This window comes from Delphinus delphis, chromosome 8, assembly GCF_949987515.2.
Source record: "Delphinus delphis chromosome 8, mDelDel1.2, whole genome shotgun sequence".
Classification (NCBI taxonomy): domain Eukaryota; kingdom Metazoa; phylum Chordata; class Mammalia; order Artiodactyla; family Delphinidae; genus Delphinus; species Delphinus delphis.
Window position 1 is genome coordinate 15,414,532 of NC_082690.1, and position 16,418 is coordinate 15,430,949.

Here is a 16,418-nt window from a genome sequence, read left to right on the forward strand (position 1 = left end):
TACTATCACACATTTTAATTCCATATATCATATAAAGTCCACAAGTCATTATTATTACTATTACTTCTGTTATTATTTTATACGGCCAATATTCATTCACATTTACCCACACAACCCCCCTTCCCAATGCTCTTCACTGCATCTGAAATCATTTTCCTTCAGCCTAAAGAACATCCTTTAATATTTATTTCCTTTAGGGTATAGGCTGCTGGCTACAAATTCTCCTCAGTTTTTGTTTATCTCAAAACATCTTTATTTTGTAACCACTTTCAAAGGCTATTTTCCCTGGATAAGAATTGGCAGTTATTTTCTGTCATCATTTTATAGCTACAGGCATACCTCGGAGATATAGCAGTTTCGGTACCAAACCTCTGCAAAAAAGGGAGTACGGCAATAAAGCAAGAATTGCAATAAAGCAACTCACACAAAATTTTTGGTTCCCCAGTGCATATAAAAGTTATGTTTACACTATACTATAGTCTATTAAGTGTACAAGACATAGTATTATTAAAAAACAATGTACATACCTTAATTTAAAAACGCTTTATTACTAAAAAATGCTAATCATCAACTGACAACACAGGGTTGCCACAAACCTCCAATTTATAAAAAAACACATTATCTGTTAAGTGCAATAAAATGAAGTGCAATGAAATGAGAAATGCCTTCTAGATGCCACTGTCACTGTTGAAAAGTCAGGCTGTTAGTCTCACTGTTGCTCCTTTGAAGATAAAATGTCTCATTCTGTGATTGCTTTTAAGATTTCTCTTTGCCTCGGGTTTTCAACAGTTTTACTACGATGTGCCCAAGTGTAGTTTACTCTGGATTTTTCCTGGTGTTTATAGAGCTTCAATTTGGAACTTGATAATTTCTGTCAGTTTTGGAAAATTCTCAGCCAATTTCTCATCAAATATTGCTTTTGCCCCATTCTCTTTCCTCTCTCCTCCTGAACTTCAAGTACTGATACATAAGACCTTTACTCAATATTCCATATGCCTCTCATACTCTTTTCTGTATTCTCCATCCTTTTGTCTTTCAATGCTTCAGTCTGGATTTTTTTTTTCTGACTTACCTTCTACCTCACTAATTTTTCCTTCAGCTTTATGCTATTAAACCCACCCACTGAGTTAACAATCAATTCTTGTGTTTTTCAGTTCTAGAATTTCTATTTCATTATTTACCATTTCAGATCTCTGACAAAATTATCTATTTTATCTTTTTTTTTTTTTTTTTTTTTGCGGTACACGGGCCTTTCACTGTTGTGGTCTCTCCCGTTGCGGAGCACAGGCTCCGGATGCGCAGGCTCAGCGGCCATGGCTCACGGGCCTAGCCGCTCCAAGGCATGTGGGATCTTCCCGGACCGGGGCACGAACCCGTATCCCCTGCATCGGCAGGCGGACTCTCAACCACTGTGCCACCAGGGAAGCCCTCTATTTTATCTTTAACTCTTCTAACACATTAATCATAGATATAAGTCCATGACTGATATCTCAAATATCTGTATCCCCTGTAAGTATGTATCTTTTATCAATCTTTCCTGTTGGTTTTCAGTTGTAGTTTGTTTTTTCGTAAGCCTAATTATTTTTTATTGAGTGCTGAACACTGTATATAAAAAATTATAGAGACAATCTGAGGCTACGGATGATGTTATTCAGAAAGGATTTACTTTTTTTTTTTTTTTTGCGGTACGCGGGCCTCTCACTGCTGTGGCCTCTCCCGCTGCGGAGCACAGGCTCCGGACGCGCAGGCTCAGCGGCCATAGCTCATGGGCCCAGCCGCTCCGTGGCATGTGGGATCTTCCCAGACCGGGGCACAAACCCATGTCCCCTGCATCGGCAGGCAGACTCTCAACAACTGCGCCACCAGGGAAGCCCAGAAAGGATTTACTTTTGCTTCTAGCAGTCAGATTTGGCTAGGGACACTAGGAATTCCAGGTCATCTTAATCTAACCCAAAATTGAGAAGATTAAAAAGCTGGGCTTCAGTCTTCAGTGCCCTGTAAAGACTGGTTTACTTCTGTTTCACCCTTACTCCTACAATTCAGGCCCTCAGGGACCCAACCCCAAAACCTAGAGTGTTTCCCAGGGCCCTCCACCTTGGCAGGCCCTAATTCCAATTTTTTGTCCTCCTTGACATGAGCATTTTTTTTTTTTTTTGACATGAGCATTTTGAAAACTCTATTCAGCCTCTCAGCTATCACTTCCAGAATCAGCAATGACCTCATGGAAAAGGCAGCCTCAAAAATAAGGCTTACCTCTCAGAGCTTTCCTTATCTTCTAGAACCTGGCCTCTAATTCCTCACTGCCTTCATAGCTCTTCAACATCTTCTAGCTTTTCTAGTTGCCAGCAGTATTATTTGGTTCGAAACAGCCTAGTCTAACAATGGTAGAAGCAGAAGTCTGACTTCTTACTCTTTATTTAATATTTTAAAATGCCTATTTTCTTGCATCACCAAAAGCTCATTATAAACTTTTTAAAGATGTCTAAATGATTCCACTCTATAGACATACCATATCTTAAACCATCCCCTCCACTTTAACATTTATACTGTTTTTAAGTCTTTGCTATTACAAGTATCGCTGTGATGAACATCTTTGGGCATTTTATTCTTCTAAACATCAGATTATTTCCTTAGGATAGATCCCCCAGAAGTGGGATCACTAGGTCCACCTGGAACAATTGCAAAATTCCAATTTAATTACTAATGTCTCTTCAAATGATGTAAGACAGTATTAAAATTTTTAAACTAAATATTTTATCCTCTGTACATCATTTCCTGTACTCTTGAAAAAGAGCCCTATATAAGCCTGGCAAATAAAGACAAGCTGAATCAACAAAAATATATGATTTATGAATGTTTTAACAGTGTTTTAGGAAGTTGCTCATCCTATCAAGGGTTTCAAGCCAAAAGGGAACAACATAGTCAAGAAAAAAAGACTCTACCTCAGAAGACAGCTATATTCTAAATGCAACAGAGTTAAGAACTCATACTAATTAAAATAAATAGTACCCAATTTATAAGTATTACATTCCAAAACCTCATTTGGAAGAATATATTCAGAATATATTTTTACAGAATATATATTTATAATAAAAATATTAAAATGGTAGGTTCTTAAATAGTCCATGGAGGGAGTTAGGGGAGACTGACGTTGAGACTAAGAGATCAAGATTCAGCAAAGACTACAAGAGGTATATGATCGAAGGTTTTTATCTTCAGAGAATACTGAGCATGTTTTATATGGAAAAAGAACCAGAAGAGAAAAAGATAAATTAAAAGAAAATGGAAAACGGGATCTACAACACAGCTGGAGCACTAAACACCCAATACCATTAAAAGAAGGGACACCTCCTTCCTTTAAAACAGGAAGAAAGGGAATGAGGACAGGTTTAGACAGATACAGATTCAGAGATATGAAGGCAGTACGTTTAAGAAGACTGCACCTGATTTTGATTTTTCTCAAAGTATCCATTCAACAAATATATGTCAGGCACTGGAACAGAGAAGTAAAAATACGATACCCCTGAATCTGAATCAGGCAATAAACAACAAAAAGGAAATCAACAAGAAAAATATCAGGTTCTATACAGACAATTAAAATAGAATAATAAGAAAATGCTGGACGACTACTTTAGCACAGTGAGTAAGGAAAGCTCCTCTGAGGTGAATTTAGGCTAAGAGTTAAAATTACAGGAAGGAGCCCGTCATGTAGAATCAGCAGAAGAGTAGCCCAAACAGAGGGAACAACTAATCCAACAGCCCTATGAGAATAGGTTTGGATTTGAGGAATAGAAAGGTCAGTGAGACTAAAGTGTAGAGAGCGAGGTGAAGAGGGTCATTAAGGGAGAGATGTGGAGTATCAGGGAATTAACAAGGAGACAGTATGATGAAGACTAAAATATAAGCTTTTATGTGTTGAATTAAAATTAAAATGTTTTAGTATCTTGACAAGATCACACCAAATAGCCACATCAGAATGTCCTGTTTCAGTCATTTACCTTCAGTAAATTTCTTAACCTCTGAGCCTCAGTTCTTTTACCTGTAACACAGCGATAATACCCACCTCATAATAAATGTTTATGAAAGGGCTGCAGAGTTTCCAATAAAGTAGACATTCAATGCTAGTTCCCTCCCCATTTCCATACAACTCGACCAGGTTTATCTGCAGGTTAGGCAGGAATTATCTATTGAAGACAGAATGTTAGACCTCACATCACCCTTTGTTGACTCCCAGAAACTGACACCCTTATTCCTACCATCTGGCCATGCCACAGCTACCCTTCCAAACCTGCATGGTCTCTGACTACTTGGTAACCAAGGAATAGAGAAAAGGCAGCAGGCCACCCAAGAACAGGGTGACCAACAATCTGCAAAAACTACAGTATCCACTCCTTCAAAGGTCCAAAGCAAGCAGAGCTCCCCCCAAATTATTTACATTTATATCCAGAGCTACACATGCCAACCCATAATATATTCTCCCTATTTAAAGGCAAATGCATTAACATTAAGAATTCAGGTTAAAATGCATTATTTGCCTAATACCTCTGGAAAAAAAGGTATACTTCCTTTCAACAACAACAAAACTAAACTAAAATTGCTCTGCCCAACCTATAGTAAGCAATTAATAAACGCTGATTGGGCTTCCCTGGTGACGCAGTGGTTGACAGTCTGCCTGCTAATGCAGGGAAAACGGGTTCGAGCCCTGGTCTGGGAGGATCCCACATGCCGCGGAGCAACTAGGCCCGTGAGCCATGGCCACTGAGCCTGCGCGTCTGGAGCCTGTGCTCCGCAACGGGAGAGGCCACAACAGTGAGAGGCCCGCACACCGCAAAAAAAATAAATAAATAATAAAATAAAATAAACGCTGATTAATGACAATGACCTGAAAAAACATATTACCCCTCATAACAGATTTAAAATATCATGAGTTTTTAAATGTCTCCCAAACACTTGATTAGTTCGCATTTTCAAACTACTATCATGTACGTTCCACAAATGTTATCTGTCCCTCCTTAGAATGTGACCTTGTAAAGATCAACTGTAGGTTAAATATCTGCTTTTCTCAAGATCTTTCAAAGACAAATCAATCACATGACCAGGGAAATCAGCATTCCTTAACACTAACACAGACCATAAAGTAAGTATATAGGTAGAGCAACTCTTTTGACATTAAAATCTTCTGTAAAGAAAAAAAAAATTCCCTAAATATTTATAACCTCTAGGGAAAAAGTTTCCAAAAGGCTTTGTGAATAATTCAAGTCAATAGTTAACAAACATCAAAAGCCAAAAGAACCTGCCTTTATCAGTGAATGTTAAATTGGCAGTTTTAGTTAACCTCTAAAGCACAAATGTGCATTCTGAGCGTAAAAAATTCACCAAAAAATTTCCGAAAGATACTTTCCTGCTTAGTCTGTTCTCAATTTTATTTTGCTTTCCAAGTCTTACAATAGCAAAAATGCCTTCCTTTTGTTTACTTCTGCCTGTACATTTACAGCATCACTCAGAACAATGTCAAAAAGAAATATGCTTAGCTCTGGGAAACCAACAGTATCCTTGCACAGCTGCTATATACTCCATTCATAATAGCTTCCTCACTGGCCTAGCTCCTCCCTTTGCTTCTGCCAAGGGCTCAATGGTCAATAGAAAAAATTTGGAAAGTGCTATGATTACAATAAAGAGGAGTAAAATTATGTTTGGAAATTGCTAAATTTTTAAAAACAGAAAAGTTACAGAGAACAGTGCCTATGCCTAATTCTGTTCTGAACACAGAGTCTTTTCTAACACTAAGGAATTGTATTTCTAACTAGGCAGAAAACTATAAGCATATATGACTGTGAATGACTAAGTATTTTTATCTCTGTAGACCTTAACTTATCCATGGAATCATTTTTCATTTCAAACTTTTTCATATGTTAAAAAGCATGATTAAAATAAGCACTAAGCTTCAAAAGCAAGTATTCAGTATGGTGAGCTATACATAAAACACATAAAATTTGATTACAGTTTTAAAAGAATCAGTTGCTCAAGAGAACAGGAGGTACAGCAGAAAGGACACCAGGGTAGGAGTCCAGAGACCTGGGTCTTAGTCTGGTGACTGACATTAACTGGCTATGTGACCCTGGGCAAGTTACTCATCTCTCTGGGTCTCTCTCCCTCTATAAATTAAGAGTTAGATCAATTAATTTCTTTTCTTAAAGCTTCAAGTTTTAGAAACTAATCAACTCAGAAACTTGAAGAGATTTAACAGTTTTACAAGTGTAACTACACAGTGAAGCTTTTAAATGAAAACTTATGACAGTTTTTCAAAGAGAAATCAGAAACCCATACTTTTTTTAAAAGAAACATATCATCACTAGATAATGGCTCCAAGAAAAAAAAGTCTTTTACTTCTAATTACTCTTCTCCATTACTGATTTATCAAAACCCATTCAGGGACTTGAACTGTAATTACTACCCAACACTTCTCAAATACCTCCCAACACTATTTATTTAAAGCACTATGTCACTTACAACTAATTACCAATCTCATTACTTTCATTTATCACATTAATTGCAGAATAAAAAAATACAGCCAGTACAATGTAGGAAATTAAATAACCGACATGCGCTAACAGCTTAACCATGCAGTTTTTATACAGGGATTCTGTTTTTAAAAGGAAAATATAATTCTCTTCTCAGACTTATCAGTGCAACTTCAAACCAGTACTTAGCATGAACAAGAGATTAAATGATTTTAGCATCATTTTTGGATGTCAGACCCTAATTAAGGCACAACTGTGAATTAGGATATTGTGGAGTTCTCTGCTTGGTCTAGTCCCTCCTCAGTCCCAATCCTCTCTGGTCTCAAGGATTAAGTAAAGATTTGCCTAATGATTCCCACAGGGGGTTCCCTGATCCCTTTGAACACCTTCAGTTATATCACCAGTTTGCAAGTATGAGGACTGAGTCATCCTTAACTCCCTAGCACCCAGCAAAAAGTTCATGTTTAATGAAAGTGTGATGGTGGAAAAGGTGCCAACGTAATTTTCACCTAAAGTAACTAGGAATCAGCTACCATATTTAAATCAACAAACTAGACAAGGATTGTGGATGAAAGCAGACTTTTTGGAAGGCGATGTGCCAATATATACTTTTCAAACTTTAATGTATGATTCCTTTGACCCAGTACATTTCATTTCTAGAAGTTTATTCCAAAGAATGTTTAGCAAATGCATAATAGTCACTGCAGCATTGTTTCTAGTATTAAAAATCAGAAATAACCTAGAAGACTATCAATATGAATTTGTTAAATAAACATATATATCCATATTATAAAATCTTATACACCCCTTAAAAAAAGAATTCAGGACTTCCCTAGTGGCGCAGTGCTTAAGAATCCACCTGCCAGTGCAGGGGACATGGGTTCCAGCCCTGGTCTGGGAAGATCCCACATGCCGCAGAGCAACTGAGTCCGTGCGCCACAACTACTGAGCCTGCACTCTAGAGCCCGCGAGCCACAACTACTGAACCCGCGTGCCACAACTACTGAAGCCCACCTGCCTAGAGCCCATGCTCCGCAACAAGAGAAGCCACCGCAATGAGAAGCCCATGCACTGCGACGAAGAGTAGCCCCTGCTCACTGCAACCACAGAAAGCCTGCGCACAGCAACAAAGACCCAATGCAGCCATAAATAAATAAATAAACAAATTTATAAAAAATAATTATTCAGGGAGACCTACATGTAGTATTAACATGGATAATCTCCATAATGTAGCAAAAAAAATTTTTAATTCTAGAAGCATTTTTGTTTAAAAATCCCACTTTTGCTTAAAAATGTGTAATTTTATAAGTATGTATTACTTTCCAAATTTAAGAACATAATAATTAACACCTTTTAGGGAGGGTGGGAGGGAGGGAGACGCAAGAGGGAAGAGATATGGGAACATATGTATATGTATAACTGATTCACTTTGTTATAAAGCAGAAACTAACACGCCATTGTAAAGCAATTATACTCCAATAAAGATGTAAAAAAAAAAAAAAGCAACTGTGGTATGGGGCCTTGCTACTTGAAGTGTGATCCCTGTCAGCAACACAGAATCTCAGGCCCTACATCAGATCTACTCAGACTCTATGTTTTAACAAGATCCCCAGATGATCTGAATTCATGTTAAAGTCTGAGAGGCACTGGCTTATAAGAATCACTTAGAGGGACTTCCCTGGTGGCACAGTGGTTAAGAATCCACCTTCCAACGCAGGGGACACGGGTTCGGGCCCTGGTCCGGGGAGATCCCACATGCCGTGGAGCAACTAAGCCCGTGCGCCACAACTACTGAGGCTGCGCTCTAGAGCCCATGAGCCACAAGTACTGAGCCCGCGTGCCAGAACTACTGAAACCCGTGAGACTAGAGCCCATGCTCCGCAACAAGAGAAGCCACCACAATGAGAAGCCCCCGCACTGCAAAGAAGAGTAGCCCCACTCGCCGCAACTAGAGAAAGCCCGCGTGCGGCAACGAAGACCCAATGCAGCCCAAAATAAATAAATAAATAATCTTTTAAAAAAAGAATCACTTAGAGTCTGAACAGCAGTTCAAGATCCACATAAAAAAACAAAAGTATTAGTTGGGTGGTTTATGTTATTACTTAAACTCTCTGAACCTGTTTCTTTCTCATAAGACACAGTATTTTGAAATTTTTGCTGTATCAGATGTGAAATTGTAAACTGCTCAGCAATATAAGGAATTATTAGAACTTGGTTATCAGTCTTAGTGAGTAAATGCTAAAAAGGCAACAACTTGCTCAAGTCATAAATCTTTCAAGGGCAATGCTATCCATCCAGCCTTCTCGGAGCTGCTTAGAAAAAGGGACTGGAGGGATGGACCCCAAACAGTAGACACTGGTCACCTCTGGAGAGGGCAGTCATTTTGCGGTATGAGAGTAAATGGAGACCTTTACATTTTGTTCTGCATATTTTATGGTTCATAAATTGTTTTTCACAGAGAGTGCTACACCTGTGTACTGCTATTCAAAGTAGCTCTAAGAAAGAAGGAGGCAGGAATTAGTATCCCATCCCCCTCAGTGAAGTAGCAGTGAGTTGGCCTCATTTTAAGATTTCTTGTGGTTGATCCCAGAGCAAGAGGGAAGGTCAGTGGTGGCTGTAAGAAGGCACCCAAGGCAGAGGAGTCTGCTAAGCAAGACTCGCCACCCATCCCAAATGTTGCAGAGGGGAGACCCAGGGTCATTGCTGATTTAGGAGTTTCTATGGCAATGACATTCCATCTCCTAGGGCTTGAATCCCCAGTGGGTGTGTACCACCAATACCATCACTGCACCCCTTTCCCCTCCTCCTTTTGGAAGCTGCTGCAGGAAGGAACATTGTGGGGACAGAGCTGAGGCTGGCTTCCAGTGCTCCTGGTTGACTACTCCCACCTATTTCCTTCCAGCACAAAATGTGCTAATCATGAAAACATTTCACAATGACTTGCTTGTTATAATCCCCCTCTTCCAACAAACCTAACGATCAGAATTAATTCTAAGATCAGAATTAGCAACTTCATTGGAAAATGTGATTGAAATTTAGACTCAGTTTTCAAACTAATGCTTAGTCCATTTTTCTTTTAATGCTCTAGGTTAGTTATTAGGGGGGTGATTTTCATAGTATAAACATTATCCGTATGTTTGACTATAACATGAACTCCACTGAAAGTGAAGACTTGGGGACCAATCTGCCCATGTGTATACAGCCAACAAACAACATATTAAAAACAGGTTGTACTACAGCAAGGGTCACCAAAAACTTCAACCAAAGCCATGAAATGAACGGGGCAGATTACGTTCTTCCCTGGCCTAACCCTACTTTTATTCCATATACCCTTCAAAATTTCTATCATGAATCACATGAAATGCTCAGTGAGCTCACATTTCATACGGAACTAGGGAGAATTTTACATCCCTTGGGGGAATTTTTAATAGGCATGAAAACAACACAACCTTTTTGTTTACAATGACTGTATATTACCCTTATAACCAAAAAAGGTAAAACTACTTTTAGTAAATGTTACTTTAATTCAACACTCAAAAAAAAAAAAAAAGATTCCCTACCTGATCCTCCTAATTAATCACATAGAAAATGTGGGAACATGTTTTGATCTCATTTTACTTTGTTAAAATGTTTGCACTTCATTCAGCACGTACTATGTGTTAGGCACAGGAACTGATGTTAAGACAGTCTTGGGACTTCCCTGGTGGCGCAGTGGTTAAGAATCCGCCTGCCAGTGCAGGGGACACATGTTCGAGCCCTGGTCCGGGAAGACCCCACATGCCACGGAGCGACTAAGCCCGTGCGCCACAACTACTGAGCCTGCGCTCTAGAGCCCACGAGCCACCACTGCTGAGTCCGCACACCTAAAGCCCGTGCTCCGCAACAAAGAGAAGCCACCGCAACGAGAAGCCCGCACACCGCAACGAAGAGTAGCCCCCGCTCGCCACAGCTAGAGAAAGCCAATGCACAGCAACGAAGAACCAGTGCAGCCAAAAATAAATTTTAAAAAAAGACAAAGCCTTGATCCTGAAGAGCTCTAGTGGAGGGAGAGACAGATGAAATAAAAAGTGGTAAATGCTATCACTTTTTTTTTAATGAATCCCAATACCTTTATTTTTAATCACAAATTCCTGGGTGACTAAAATTCCTAGAGTTAAAATTAAATTGGGAAGGGGCTGACTACCAGAAAATAAACACCTACTTTATTAATACAATAGCAACAGAAAGGGTTTCCAATTTTTAGAAGAAAAATAACATGAACCAGCACCACCTGGTGGGTGTTACAAGATGAAATGCCCACATTTATTGTACTGAGAGCCCCCCACGGCACTGCAGATGTTTCATCAAGGACAGCTGCCATCAGAGCTGAATGGCATGAATTAAGTGCAATGGGAGAATAACGTGTACAAACTTCCATGATAACCATGCAAAGTAACCAGTCCACATAATTTGAAGAGACACAAACCCTTAACTTAAAAGAAGAGATTTCTTTTAATGGTACTAGTTAAACACCACGTTAACATCATTCAAGAGAACATCTACTTTGCCTGAGTGTGTGAATGGCGGGTGTGAGAGTGTGTGTGTGTGCGTGTGTGAGAATTGCTGTTGTATACCTACACAGGTCACTTTCTGAAAAATGACTTTTGTTATCAAGACTTTGTTGTATACCTGAGAAGTCACTGTACGGAGGAAATAACTAAGCCTTAGGAGGTGGGTAATCCTGGATTCCAAGTCAAGCTCCCCTATTAACTAGGTTACATAACCTCTCTGAGGCTAAGTATGCATAAAATAGGGATGATACCGCCAAAGAACTACTGAAAGAAAGAAATAAGTTTAATGTAATTAAAAATGATTCCCACCCCCATACCTTTTCCTTTCAGAATTCCTTTGGGGCACACAAAGCAGTTTAACAAATATTTACAATGCACTTACTATTGTGTAAGGCCTTGTGACTGGACACTGCAGGAGATAAAGAGATTACAGTTGCTGTCCTCGTGGAGTTTACAATCTTCAGAGGTTAAGATAGAGAAGAAATATGTACATGATGTTTAAACTTAAGAGATCCCATATCACTTTGAACATACAGTCACTTATCACTATAATGTAATCTCCTGGAATATAAGAATTTACACCTAGCACTACTATGCTCCTGATTTAGTGAGCGTGCAAGCATAGGAAGAAAGGTAAGAAGAAAGGGAGAAAAGAGTCCAATGAAATACACCGATTCATAAATTCTATTAAGTGCATCTTATTTCCAAAATACAGGAAGTTACTTAAGGTGCTTTTTTTTAGGGCAAGCAGGAGAAGGTAGGTAGCAGAAAGATTATCTTTTTACAGTGCTTTTTTAAACCCATGCTTTAAAGGAAAGCATTTTTCCCATAAATTATAGTCCATTAAATAAATGAACACCTGGGCTTCCCTGGTGGCGCAGTAGTTGAGAGTCCGCCTGCCGATGCAGGGGACACGGGTTCGTGCCCGGTCCGGGAAGATCCCACATGCCGCGGAGCGGCTGGGCCCCTGAGCCATGGCAGCTGAGCCTGCGCGTCCGGAGCCTGTGCTCCGCAGCGGGAGAGGCCACAGCCGTGAGAGGCCCGCGTACCATACGGGAGGGAAAAAAAAAAAAAAAAAAAAAAAAACGAACACCTTAAGGTTTTACTAACATAAGCTAATTTAAAATAAAAACATAGCATGGACCTAAAATACTGCCAGCATGATGCTCTGCTTCAGAGGTGGACAAACTATAGCCTGCAGCCTTTTTTGTACACCTGCAAGATAAGAATGGCTTTTATTTTATTTTATTTTATTTTTGCGGTACGCGGGCCTCTCACTGTTGTGGCCTCTCCCGTTGCGGAGCACAGGCTCCGGACGCGCAGGCTCAGCGGCCATGGCTCACGGGCCCAGCTGCTACGCGGCATGTGGGATATTCCCGGACCGGGGCACGAACCCGTGTCCCCTGCATCGGCAGGCGGACTCTCAACCACTGCGCCACCAGGGAAGCCCAGCTTTTACAGTTTTAAAGAGTTGTAAAAACAACAGGAAGAATATAGTGGGCTTCCGTGGTGGTGCAGTGGTTAAGAATCCGCCTACCAATACAGGGGACAAGGGTTCGATCCCTGGTCCCACATGCCGCGGAGCAACTAAGCCCATGCGCCACAACTACTGAGCCTGTGCTCTAGAGCCCATGAGCCACAACTACTGAGCCCGCGTGCCTACAGCCCGTGCTCCACAATGAGAGAAGCCACCGCAATGAGAAGCCCACGCATTGCAACAAAGAGTAGACCCTGCTCGCGGCAACTAGAGAAAGCCCGTGTACAGCAATGAAAACCCAACACAGCCAAAAATAAATAAATAAAATAAATTTATTTTTAAAAAAAAGAATATAGGACTGCATATGTGGCCAGCAATGCCTAAAGTATTTACTATCTGTCCTGTGACAGAAAGTTTGCCAACTCCCACTCTACTTCATAACGGAATTTTGAGTCTCTACTAAATTAAATACCTTGATACTTCTTCATTTACATTCAAGGCAATTTATATGATTGCTCTCTCCACTCCCCTGCCCTGCTGTCTCTTTACTTACTAGCCACTTTCTTCACATACAAGTATCCTCACAAATATTAATTACAATATACCGAGGTGGCAAAAAAAAAAACCTAGAGTCTGACCACATCTTCTGTTTAATAGCAAGCATTCTAGCACAAGCATTTTTCCAAGAATGAGTTTAAGTTCTGCAATGGAATAGTAAATTGGGCCTATGTTGACCAGAACCCATGACTTATGCCAACTTCTCCATCCGTATACATCCAATATTGGAGAAGAGGAGACAGTTCCCAGGGCTAAACCAATAAACTGATTAATAATAGGCTGGGATAATATTCACCTAGCTTCAACGACAAGGTTAAAACAGATATGAGATGGTGACTTAGAGCTAAAGTCAATAAATGTGTGGGACATCTATAGATCTGACACTAAGTTCTTCTCCACTTATATCATATGGCATGAAGTCAAGAAGGGTTAGTGAAACATTTAAGGCTTTCAACAATAAAGTGAAAAAAGAGAACATCTATGCTCTAAACAGCAAGAGTAAAAGAGACGGTGCAGTCTAACAACACTACAGAATTAGTCAGAAAATCTAGAAAGCAGTATGAACCTACTGGACTAATACATCAGAAAGAACTACTTTCATTTCAGCACAACCAGTAATATGTGATATGGGGCAAAAAGTACTAAAAATCATTTTCCAAAACAAGCAACACAAGAATAAAACATTCCTTTCCCAATGCTAGAATGGAAAAGCTAGAAGCCTACTTTCCTTGAAACTACCGAAACCTGAAAAGCATTGACTCAAAACTGAGAGGTCTTTATACTTCCCAAATAATTAAACATTCTGCAGAAGAAATCATAATTCAATACACACTCTTTAAAGAGATGAATGAGAAAGACTTAAGGGGAAATCTTATTTTAAGGACTACATTACATAGACTCAAAAGTTTGATAAAAAGTTTATTATTTTTAAGGAGAGGTCTCTAATCAATATGATTTTGATACATCGCATGTTGATACAATGAGAAACTCATTAGAAATGCAAATGTTTTTTCATTCCAGTAGAAACTTTTTAAGTCACTAACTCTAAATCCCTAAAATGCAAACCTACAATCTTCGGCTTTTGAATATATTCCATATATATTTTCAAGGCGTCAATGCATTTAAAATTTCCTTTATGCCTAACTTTCTTTAATGGTTTTATTACAATTTCTAATAATGAAATTAGCATTATAACACCAATATAATCAACATACAAATACTTGTTTATTAATTACCATACCAATTACTTAACATGAGAAAAACCAGCAGTGAAAAAGTAGCTTCTGAAACCACTGGTATGCACTACAGGAGTGCTAACTCATACACGGGACTTACTAAGAATTTATATAGAACATTTATATTTGCCAAGTGCTTCACAGTCACTTTTATTAGCTGTTTCTAGTGCAAAACAATCCATGAAGAACTTTACTGAAGAGGAACCTAGGCCCAGAGAGGCACCAAAGAAAAACAATTTTACTCTGGAGGAAATAACACCCTTCTCTTACAATCTATGCCTGATCCTTCTAATAATCACCTTTCATCTGCAGAATGAATTTTGCAAAAATAAGTTATTAATAAATGTGAAAAATAGCAAGGAAATAGTGAATTCTCTGGAACAAACCGTTAGACTGTTTAAACACTTTTCAATACTTGGGACTAACTACTATGTTTCACTATACAGACACAACTATAAGGAAGTAAAATTCTCTCAAATGCCAAACTTAAAGTGGGGTTATTTTTCACACTTGCTTAAAAAAAAAAGAAAAAAAAAAGTAACCAAAGCAGCTCATCTAACAAGTTTAAAGTCAGGTTCCATAATAAGGAGTCAGGTTCTATTACCAAAAAAAGTAGAACCCAACGAAAAGCAGTGTGTGTGTAAGGAGGAAGTTCTGGAAGAAGTCAGAATCTGCTGCCTAACCTGCTCAGTCAACATATCTCTCCTAAAATAATGGTTATGACCAGAACTTGTGGTTTAATCAGTGCATATCTATCTCAGCACCAGCAATGGATCCCATTCAATGTTTTGGAGGAGAAAAACTTGAGCCAGCGCTAGATGTGGAGGAAAGTTCCTTCCTTGGCTCATTTAAACACCCCCCATTTATTTTCTCTTGGTGTTGCATCTTAATGAGAAGAAAAAAACAGAAACAAAAACTATACGCTCACCTAGAGCACAGTTTGCCTGCGGAGTTGTCAGGACCCCAGGTCTCTCAACCAGAGCCCGTAAACCTAATTCCCTAGTCAGAGCTCACCCAGCTAACAGTCCCAGCCGGTAAATCAAGCGCTCTTCCTCACCCCCTCCCTCCTATTTCCCGGGGCCAATTCCGTGACCCACATCCCTACACCCTACACAGAGCCGCAAACTCTGCACCCCCATTATACTTCCTCCCTGGTGGCTCCCCAGTTACCCTTCACCCCAGCCGCCACCCCATCTTTGTCTCGCAACCCCAAACACACATCTCAACGTTCCCTCACTCCCAACCGCAGCCCTTCCCCCACCGCCGACCCCCATCCTCCAGGTCTCCTCCCCACCCCCATATTCCCCACCCCTGCGCCCCGTCACCCCAGCTCCTCGCCTCCCCAGCCTCGCATGACCCGTCCCCTCCCCCAGCTTCCTCTGTCCCTTCCTTCCCGTCCCTCGGCCCCTCCGCCCACGCCCACCCCTGCTCCCGCGGGTCCTCTGCAGGCCTTTCACCTTGTCCATGAGCTTCCAGCACTTCTCCACCATCTTCTTGTCCACGGTCCCCGGAGGGTGGGGGCTGAGGTGGTGGTGGTGGTGGTGGTGCGGCTGGAAGGCGTCCTTCATGAGCCCGATCAGGCCTCCCGAGCCCGAACCCCCGGAGCCGCCGCCGCCCCCGGCCCCAGAGCTCTTTTTCACATTGCCGGCCATAGCCCGGGGAGGGTTAGGGGCCCAGCCGCGTCCGCCGGCTCCGCTTGGCTGCAAGTGAGGGAAAGAAGGAGGGCGTGAAGGAGGGGCCTCTCCCGGCCGCCGCCGTCACAGCCGCCGGCCGTCCGGGCGGAGGGAAGGGCGGTCGCGGGGAGGGGAGTGGGCGGCGCCGGGAGCGTGGGTCCGCGCGGGCGCGCGCCTTCAGAGAGCGCGAGCCCGGGGGAGGGAGGAGCGCGCGGAGCCGGCGGCCGCGTCGGGACTGGGGAGCGACCCCTCCTGCGCCACCCCTTTCCGAGCCACAGCTCCCGGAAAGCTGCGGCCAAGTTTCCGCGCCGTCTCCCCCGCCCCTACCGCGAGGTGGGGGGACGCAGCCCAGGCAGAACCTTCGCGCTGCGCCCCCTGCTGGAGGAGCGGGGAAAGGGCGGGGC

General features: G+C 41.3%; 1 protein-coding gene across 1 annotated transcript in view; it reads right to left on the reverse strand.

Annotated features, from left to right (window-relative positions):
• CBL (Cbl proto-oncogene) overlaps positions 1–16,024 on the reverse strand; it is an 82,674-nt gene extending 66,650 nt beyond the window's left edge. Inside the window, exon 1 of the mRNA XM_060017798.1 lies at positions 15,799–16,024. Within this exon, the coding sequence (XP_059873781.1) occupies positions 15,799–15,993 (195 nt within the window). The 5' untranslated portion in view covers positions 15,994–16,024. The remainder of the gene's footprint in view (positions 1–15,798) is intronic.
• Positions 16,025–16,418: the final 394 nt, after the last annotated feature.